Below are 10521 nucleotides of genomic sequence, written 5' to 3'. Positions count from 1 at the left end.
GTAAGAACACCATGTTGGTTAAGTGCAGTCCAGTCCTTCAGCCCACAACACACTCACCAGGACCAGCTCTGACACCAAGGACATCAGTGCCAATGGAACTGGAACTCTTACCCCCCCATCCCACTGCCCCTCACCTCCGCCAACTGAACTACGTAGGGACTGGTTTTTCTTTCTCACTGCATTGCACTTTATGTCTCATGCACTTTACCAAAGTATTTATTTATTTGATATCTGCCTGTGTGTGTGTGTGTGTGTGTGTGTGTGTGTGTGTGTGTGTGTGGGAGTGAATGACCAGTCAAGAGCTTTGAAATGTCGTTGTATTGTACAACGCAATGACAATAAATCATTCTATTCTATTCTATTCTATTCTATTCTATTCTATTCTATTCTATTCTATTCTATTCTATTCTATTCTATTCTATTCTATTCTATTTCATTCTATTCTATTCTATTCTATTCTATTCTATTCTATTCTATTCTATTCTATTCTATTTTCACTTTCCCACAAGCCTTAACAAACTAAAAGAAGTGGTGCCAGGCACAACAAACTCCACCCCTTGCACATATTGTAGCTTATTTTGGCATCGGTCCAGCTGATGTCATCATGTCTATGCATGTGCTGATGTCAGCATATCCATTACCTCTATATATGTGCCAAGTCTGAAGTAAATTGAAACAAAGTTGATGTTTTTATAGACATTTGAAATTCTGCCCATTATAAGTAAATGGGAGAAGAAAAAAGATTTTTGAAATTCATAAAAAACTGGAACTTCAACTTACTTTTCCCAAAATGTAACCACATCTAGTCAAGTCAGTCTATAAACCCAATTTAGTATGAATTCAACCAATAGTTTTGCTCCTACAGAAGTTTCACCGATTATGAGTAAATAGGAAAAAAAGTTTTAAAAAATTCATAAAAAATTGAAAGTTGGACCTGCGTTTTCCAAAATGTAATGACATCTATTCTGGGTCACTGGCAGTCTATAAAGCCAGTTTGGTATGAATTCAACCAATAGTTTTGCTGCTACAAACATTTGAAATTTTGACCATTATAAGTAAATGAGAAAAAAAAAAAAAAAAGATTTAAAAAAATTCAAAAAAAATATAAACTTTGACCAACTGTTCCCAAAATGTAATCAGAGCTATTCTGGGTCACTGACAATCTATAAACCCTGTTTAGTATGAATTCAACCAATTGTTTTGATGCTACAGTGTTAACAAACAAACAAACAAACAAACAAACAAACAAACCAAACCAAAAACAGTACCCCATGCCTCCTCTTTGGGGGGCGGGATAACAATGCATTACTGTTTTATTGACCATTAGAGGTGATAACTGTCCGCAGGTTTCAGCCGGTTTTGTACAGCATTGCATGTAAACTTTGTAGTGTTAGTACTTTAACTCCATGTCAGTAATGTTAGTATTTTGTGAATCAAATATCTTTTCAGTTGTGAATGTGGTTTCATCCACACATGCTACAAACCGTCTGATAGAAATGCATGGACAAATGGAAAGAAATATATTTTAATTTGTGATTTTAATCCATCCTCATAATGGGTGTTTAATGTGTAAAATGGCAATATGAAAGGCAATGATTAAATACTCTGTGTAAAAGTGTGTTTTGGTGCTGGAATACAGAGATGAGAATGTACATTTTCCATGTTTTTTTCTCTTGATTGGGGCTAAAATGTGTAATGTAGCCCAAAAGTAGACTTCATCGAGGTGTCTGGAAAACCATGCAGTCATTTTAATCCTTCGAGGTAACTAGTATGCCACAATTCCAACATCTAGTCTACCATGAACACGTTTGTAATTTTTGGAAATGCTGCAAAAGTCAAATATATTTACAGATATGGATATTTAAGAGGCATTCAAAAAAATGCACCAAGAATTAAAGCATTAGAATATTTATTAGAAAACCATACAAAAAATATGACTGTACAGAATGCTACACTATTAAGTTTAATATAGTAATGTACAGTATATTTAAAATACACAGAAAATACAAATTTCCACTTTACATTAACACAATCCTCAGGTTTATGTACAAACGTTTGCCAAACAAAGTCTGTTTGCATGTTGAGACTTTAGTCTGTGATATCTGGGATCATATCTTCCCTCATCCATCCACATTCCTGCTGTCATTTTCAATCATTTACTGTCAAATCCAGTCACGTATGCTCAGATACTCCAGTCTAACTGATGGAAGGACTCCGTTTTCGGATATTTTCGGGGCCAATCAGTGAAGTAGCTGTGAGTCCTGAGACCCCGGTGTCTTTTCCTGCTTCAGCGAACGGGAACACATCTCTGGTCAGTCGTGTCATGAGGCAGGGCATTTCTTTCTTCCCACCAAAGACTGCACCTTTGGCCTGGAAGGTGTAGGCCACGCGGTGACAGAGGCGAGTCATCAGTCGAGTCAGCTCCAGGTTACGATTGCCTTCTTCTTCTAATAAAGTGCAGAACGTTTGGAGGAAGACTGATCCGTACGGATGTGTGAAAGCACCATAACCTGAGGAAAGAGGAGAAGAAAAGAGCATTAGTTCTACACCTGATAATAACCATCACAAAATACTTTTCATCATTCTGGGATTTGAGGAGGTTTGATGTCTTAAATCATGAGCGTCAAACATATGGCCCCACGGGTAAAAACAGACCGTCTAAGGGTCCGATCTGGCCTGTGGGAAATGAACAATCATTTTAGTTCAGGGGCCACATTCAGACCAATTTAATCTGATGTGGGTCACACCAGTAAAATACCATCACAAAAGCCTATAAATAATGACAACTCAGAATATTTCCCTTTGTTTTAGTGTAAAAAATAATCATGAAAATGTTGACATTTACCAACTCTACCACAAAAAATGTGAATAATCTGACAAGTTTTAAGAGAAGTAAGTGCAATTTTAAAAATATTCTACCTGTTACTAAATGTTTGTGTAATTATAGATTCACTGTGATCTGTAAGTTATAATACACATGAAATTGCACTTATTTTTCCTGAATAAATTTCGACTTGCTCACAGTTGTTCATTTGATTCACTTATTTTTTTAACCTTCTGTTTATTGGTTGTTGTTGTTTTTTTTTCACATATAAAAACAAAGAACATAGATGCTTTGTTTGATCCAAAAGTCAGACAAATAGACAGACAACATGCAGAACAAACCCCCCTCCCCTGGCAAACATCCGCTCCAGATTACAGGAAAGACTAAATAAATAAATAAATAAATAAATAAAAATAATAATAATAATAATAATAATAATAATAATAATAATAATAATAATAACAATAATAATAATAATAATAATAATAATAATAATAATAATAATAATAATAATAATAAAAAATCAAAACTGCTAAGGCACACCAATACTGTATAATACAATACCCAGTCAAGAGAAACATGACAGATTGTACTATTAACATAGATCAGAACAGGAGTTCAAGTCGATTCACATTTTCTTAAAGGATAATTTGTAGATGTAAACATTTTCCTATTGTAATTTAACCTTTTTCACTCTAAAACATAGAAAAAAGTTTGGAGTTGACATTATTTGTATATTATTATATTATTATTATTGTACTGGTCCACTTCAGATCATGTTGGACTCAATGTGGCCCGTGAACTAAAATGAGTTTGACACCCCTGTCTTAAATGGAAATATTAACAGCAAAAATACATGAAATATGAAATGTTTTATTTGTCATCCAAACGGGTGAAATGCTTGTATATTTACCTGGTGCTGTTGCGTACATTACAGCCGTATCTATGGGTACAGAGAGATATGGTGAAAAACTAGTATCCGTGGTGTCATTTACTGAATCCACCTCCACACCGTCGTCCACACCATCTCCACGACAGGCCTGAAGAAAAGATAACAAATGATTACAGTGATATCTAAAGTATGTGTGATTAGGTGATGTAAAAATCTGACATATGTAGAAGGAACAATTAGTACAATATAGGTGTGAATGAATGCGTGTGTACGTGTGTGTGTGTTATCTGTATTATCAGATAAACAGTGAAAAGTACATGTTTCACCCACTGGAATGACTACGCACTGCCTACCTGTATGAGGAACAGTTTGGCTTTTTTCTCCATGTATTTATTGTCAAAGTAGTTAAAAATCTGAGACAGCCACACTGGTTTCCCATCAGCCCCAAACACGCAACCTTCCTGTCCATGAGATGACAAGACAGCCAGAAAACAATCGCTCACAGGACGCCTGCTCTCTGCAATAAAAACACACAACAAGTCACCGTCGGGGGGGAGTCGCACATTCAGTTTCAATTATACATTTTGCACAGTAATTATTAGTCACGATACAGACAAACAAGATCACGCAGAATGGCACGCATTTGGAGAATTCACCATTAACACATGAGCCGACATGTACATGACAGCATGAATGAAGTCTATAGCTTAGAGGACATTCTGTACCGTTGTGTGTGTTTGCTCAGTGTTAACAGGAACAGCCCATAAATAACAGTCAGATGCTCATTGAACATTGAAACAGGTTTTTGTTGCTCTATTTACTCTGTCATGAGTAAGTGAAGCGGGACAGAATCTACAATACTCAATTCTTACTCGTTAATATAAAAGCGTTTGACCAGTTTTTTCTTATCTAATCAAGTGAAGACATTATAGAATAAGTCGGTTTTTGCATTATAAATATGAACAGGCATGACAGTTTCTTTCTTTTATCTTCATATTTTACCCAATAAAGGATTAGTTCTATGTTTGTGACAGTTCTGAAATGAATTTGTCTCTAGATTTAACTCTATTTTGCATTTTTTTTCAGTGAAAATCAGGTATTTTCCAACACTTAATTTACTGATCATGTACTTTTATCATCATGCTGAGATTACATTTAAGGGTTATTATACCAAAAACAGAGAAAACTGAAGAAAATGTGAGTTATTCTGTAAAATATATCATGAAGTGAACATAAACTAAATATCTCCATCCACTGTCATTGATCCAGCTCCATGGGTTTTACTGGTGAATCAATGTTGTAGAAGATGACAGTGTTTCCATGTTCACTACGGAGCCTCTGAACGTCCCAATGGGTCATATCTGATGACCATGAAAAGACGACAAACTGTATTTTACAACAACACGTATTAAACATTTCACACCAGTAGATAGTTTTGGACGCTGGTGGATATTTGGGTCTTTATGGGTAAATAGTTTAACCCTTTCATGTACAGTGGTCACTACAGTGGACAGTTATTCTACAGCTGTTCTCTTGTATATTCATGGATTTTGTTATTTTAGTTTCATATCAGCCAACGCAATACACAAAACACTGCAACTGATAACATTACTGTAACTTGGCTGTTCTTGATGAACCAAATCTAACATTTTTGAGTGTAAATCAATTCCTTGTTATTGTTATTAGACTGTAATTAACAACAAAAGTTAGTTTGTTTTTTGGCATATTATCTCCATGAAGTGACTCGTATTGGCGTTCACTACAAACAAAAAGTTAAGGATATTTTTTTGTTTTTTGCCTTTTTTTTGTCATTTTTGCCATTTATAAATAAAACTATGTCTGGTCATTAAAAAAATGTGTTTCAATTCAATTCACACATGAAAAAAAGTAAAAAGCGTTGTGCAAAAATCCCAAATGAAAAAAAAAAGCTCCAAAAATGTTAAATAGCCATAACTTTTTGTTTGTAGTGTATGTTAAAATGTGAGAAAACATCAAATTAGCAGCATTTAATGTTTTTATTTCATAGTTTTCACACAGTATATCAGTAAATACACGTTTCGTTGCTTTAAAAATTAAACGCGCATTTTTGCAACTCCATGAAAAATAGCTTCATAAAAAAAAAAAAAAAAAAATCATCTCATTGTTTTTTAAATGCCTAAAGAGGAATAAAGAAAAAAATCTTGATTAACGTTCTCATAATTCATGCATGAAAGGGTTAACTAATCTGGTTAATAAGTTGTGTTCACCAGTGGTGCGATTGTGGGTATTTTTGTGGCTATTTAGTTAAAAGGATCAACAGGTACAGATATCCAGCACACCTTGTCCTGATATGTACTAACGGTGTGGACATTGTGACACTTTTCAACAGAATGTTAACGGAGAATGATTAACAAATGTATTTGATACGAGGAATAACCTGAATACACCCCTGTTGACTATTCAATAAACATATATGACTGTTCCATGGTATTATCCATTAGCGATAAGCAGCTATAAAAACCTGCCTGACCTTTCAGATAGTCTGCTCTCTGACCCAGACACATTGAAACATTTTTATGATGTGTTGTTTCATGAGGAAAGATGATGAAAAACACCAGCAGTGACCCTGTAAAATTCCATTTGATAATATTATTAATTCAGCTGTAGCTGTAGCTCTGCCACTGAGGGCGTGGAAGTCACACCTTTAGTGTTATTTCTGGGAAGGTTTCTGTTTTGTCTCGACTAATTAAATTATTGTGTAATCCAGTGTTTTTCCATTAGAAATGTGTTGTTAGCAACATGGAGAAGGCTTTCATATGCATTTTGAGATGAAATGAGTTAGCTGTTCTGTACTGAAAACCTGTTGATCTGAAATATGCAGAAAAATATATTAAAAACATTAAATTGAAATATTTCTAGAAATGACCTGCTAACAAATGCATGATAACAGTACACATTTATATTTATATTGCCCTACTATTTACATTACTTACATACTTGTATTGGTGTTATAATTGTAATGTTTGCGTCTATCATTACAGCTGCAAAATGGTCCAACTGCACAAGACAAACTTCTTTGTCAAATATCTTTATCTTAATGTGTTGTTTTCCAAGATGCATATCTTTTAACAACTTGAGTCGAGACTCAGTGTCCAGAAGTGATAAGATAATTTAGTAAACCAGCTTCTGGAAACAACGACCCCAGGCTCTACATGTAATCCAGGAGAGTGACCTCTGCCAGAAAACATGATATACATTTGTGTTAACTAACATCAAAATAATACATGGAACAATTCGATCAAAGTAAAAAATTAAAAAAAAAAAAAAACATAAAATTGAAGCCAAATGATGTGGTTCACATATTCGGATTTATTGCAATGTCTTCATATTCCCAAAATAAATGTACGTGAACCCTAGCGGGAGTTAAACCATAAAGACCCAAACATCCACTGGTGACCAAAACCATCGACAAAGACAAAATGTTTAATACCTGCTGATCAATCCATGTAAATAACTGGTGTAAAATACAGCTGATCATCTTTTCACGGTCATCAGATATGACCCATTTGGACGTTCAGAGGCTCCGTAGTGAACGTGGATACACCGTCATCTTCTACAACATTGATTCACCAGTAAAACCGATGGAGTTTGACAAATGACAGTGGTTGAAAACACTTGGTTTATATTCAGTTAATGATATATTTTACAAAAAAAGTAAATTTTTCTTCAGTTTTCACTGTTTCCGATATAAAAACCTTCAACCTTATTTTTTTTAGCTTTTATGGACATCTACATGATCAGTAAATTAAATCTATGAAAATACCAGTTTATCACTTAAAAATGCGAAATTCAGAGCATAATATCAGAATAAACTGTGATAAATCACTTAAGAAAGATTACGAATAGAGAAAGACTCATTTGAGAACTTCCACACAATTAGCACTGGGTCTTTATGGGTTTAAAAGGGAACACAGCTGATTTTTACTCCTGGACCCACTGGTGTTTTTTTTTTTTTCATTTTTACATAGAATAAAAGCAAAAGTGCAGCTGAAGAACACCACAGCATTAGAAGTTTTGTATTTCTATGTAAGGATCACACAGTGTGATAAAACAGTTGTGTATATATTGAATACAGGTCAGATTCTAAAATTGAATGCAGTACCTTTATAGAACAGCTGATAGATTTCCTCACTGCTGAGGTCGTTGTGGATGTCCACCTTGAAGCCCAGTTTTCGGAGGATGCGGTGCAGTTTTTTGTCATCCCTCTTCACTCCAGGCCTCTTACCCAGATTCACCCCATAGTCAAACTGAGCCACTGAGACCAGGACAGCCCTGTTGCATCCAGCCTTATGATCCATCGCTGTCCTCTGCTGTAGCACTGTGCAATCACTGAAGCTTCTGCCTGGAGCGTTTGGTCTACAGAAGGTGGAATGTTCTGCTTTAGACAGCTGTTCTCATATAAATGTGGTGAACTACACACATCTGTGAGTTTGTCAGATCACACCCACTCGTAAACGTGACTGCACACCTTTTTCCCACCATGTATGGACTCCTTCCTGTTCCTGCAAAAGAATCACATGTCATAGTCTTACGCAACTTTACTATTATCTGTACCTGTGCTGGGAAACACAGAAGGCTGAAGTGTACTTCCAGCTGACTGCAATTTGCCTCCTGGGCTGAATACTGAAAGGGCTGTCAGTCTTTCAGACAGGTCGTACTTTTTTTAATTAGCGCTTTATGCTCCAATCAAATCCATCTTTGGCATCACAGGCAGTAAATAAATGGATCATCTGATTTAGCAGGTTTTTTTAAGTAATAAAACTGAAACAAATAAATAAATACATTTGGCATATAATAATAATAGGCCTAATAATAATAATAATAATAATAATAATAATAATACGCCTAATAATACTCCTACTCCTACTACTACTACTAATAATAGGCCTAATAATACTCCTACTCCTACAACTAATAGGCCTAATAATAATAATAATAATAGTAATACTACTACTACTAATAATAATAATAGGCCTAATAATACTCCTACTCCTACTACTAATAGGCCTAATAATAATAATAATCATAATTATAGGTCTAACAATACTCCTACTACTACTACTAATAATAATAATAGACCTGATAATACTCCTACTACTACTCTTACTACTACTACTACTACTACTACTAATAATAATAATAATAATAATAATAATAATAATAATAATAATATAATATTCTCTGAGTCTATAAATTGTGTCAAATCAAAAAACTCAATTTCAGAAAATCCTACAAACAGAGTTATCGATGGTCAGAGGGAAGCCAGAAGAGGAAGAGGAAGAATGACGGGGTCTCATAACAACAGCCAAAAGAAAGGCCTCACCTACACTGAGGCAAAAAGACACAAGAGACCGAAGTGACTGGAGAAAACCATAACACTATAATAAACTGAACTGTGCGAGAAAGTCTGTTTAAACTGCATGTAAAGGAAATGGCATGTTTTAATGTTTTTCAGTTTTCATGTTTTTATAAAATCAGGCAGCTGTATTACAGCGCAACAGTATTCACACTTTCTCACATTCAAATATAGGATGTATTTATTTTAGAACAGGCTAAAAATATAATTTTTCAGATGGTTGTTGTCACCAGTAATTTTCCACTTCTGATTTGTGACTCATTCAGCTGTCCATTCTAACTAATCTGTTTTTAAACCATGCACTCACACAATTACAATTAATGATCAGACGTGTCAGTCAAATCTGTCAGTTTCTGAAATTTTCAGAAAACTGATCACGCAAAAAAACTTCCACTGTCATTACAATGATAGGAGCGGCATCAACAAATTTATTTCCCAGCAGTCTGACATCATCCTGGATAATGGAAGTAGGATGTATAATAATGACACCTCTCACATAAGGCAGAATAAAATTCATAGTCTGTGATCAATGATAACCATAAGTGATGTATAATGAACAAGTGGTGCAACGCACAACAAACCCCGCCCCTCGCACAAGTTGTAGCTTATTTTGTCATCGATCTAGCTGATGTCATCATGTATATGCATGTGATGTCAGCATATCAGTTGTCTCTATATATGTGGCAAGTTTGAAGTAAATTGAAACAAAATTGATGTTTTTATAGACATGGGAAATTTTGCCCATTATAAGTAAAAGGAAAAAAAAAAAAAAGATTTAAAAAATTCATTAAAAGTTTGAACTTTAACCTACTTTTTCCAAAATATAATGACATCTCTTCTGGGTCACTGGCAATCTATAAACCCAGTTGGATATGAATTCAACCAATAGTTTTGCTGCTACAGACATGTGAAATTTCACCCATTATAAGTAAATGGGAGAAAAAAAGACTTTAAAAATGAATTAAAAGTTTGAACTTTAACCTACTTTTTCCAAAATATAATGACATCTCTTCTGGGTCACTGGCAATCTACAAGCCCAATTTGATATGAATTCAACCAATAGTTTTGCTGCTACAGACATTTTAAAATTTTGCCCATTATAAGTAAATAAGGGAGAAAAAAGATTTTAAAAATTCATAAAAATTGTTAACTTTGACCTACTGTTCCCAAAATGTATAGAGATCTATTCTGGGTCACTGGCAATCTATAAACCAAATTTGGTATGAATGCAACCAATAGTTTTGCTGCTAGAGTGTTAACAAACAAACCAACCAACCCAAAATCAACACCCCTTGCCTCCCCTTCTCACCCACACATTTACAGTTACAGAACATTATGTGGAAAGTCCAGACCCAGTTCTATATGACGGACTGTTGGCAGAGTTTCCCAGATTTTCCTTTTGTAAAATCA

At 34.6% G+C, this 10521-nt stretch overlaps 1 protein-coding gene across 1 annotated transcript; it reads right to left on the bottom strand.

Annotated features, from left to right (window-relative positions):
- Positions 1 to 1913: 1913 nt before the first annotated feature.
- casp17 (caspase 17, apoptosis-related cysteine peptidase) lies at positions 1914 to 8145 on the bottom strand. Its single transcript, XM_030150048.1, has 4 exons — positions 7858 to 8145; positions 4070 to 4233; positions 3738 to 3864; positions 1914 to 2510 (listed from the first exon to the last, which is right to left on the bottom strand). Exons 1-4 carry the CDS (start codon positions 8051 to 8053, stop codon positions 2197 to 2199), a joined length of 801 nt encoding a protein of 266 aa, XP_030005908.1. The 5' UTR covers positions 8054 to 8145; the 3' UTR covers positions 1914 to 2196.
- Between the last annotated feature and the right edge of the window lie 2376 nt (positions 8146 to 10521).

Source organism: Sphaeramia orbicularis, chromosome 12, assembly GCF_902148855.1.
Source record: "Sphaeramia orbicularis chromosome 12, fSphaOr1.1, whole genome shotgun sequence".
In the NCBI taxonomy this organism is placed as follows: Eukaryota; Metazoa; Chordata; class Actinopteri; order Kurtiformes; family Apogonidae; genus Sphaeramia; species Sphaeramia orbicularis.
Note: the sequence above shows the minus strand (reverse complement) of the source record. Positions and strands in the feature narration are given on the sequence as shown.

What these genes read in the sequence shown, in the direction of transcription:
- casp17 (XM_030150048.1), bottom strand. Translation starts at nt 8,053, where the DNA reads ATGGATCATAAGGCTGGATGCAACAGGGCTGTCCTGGTCTCAGTGGCT. An exon ending in CTATCAGCTGTTCTATAAAG is followed by an intron (nt 4,234 to 7,857) that starts GTACTGCATTCA and finishes TTTTTATTGCAG; the next exon opens with AGAGCAGGCGTCCTGTGAGC. An exon ending in CCAAACTGTTCCTCATACAG is followed by an intron (nt 3,865 to 4,069) that starts GTAGGCAGTGCG and finishes TCTTTTCTTCAG; the next exon opens with GCCTGTCGTGGAGATGGTGT.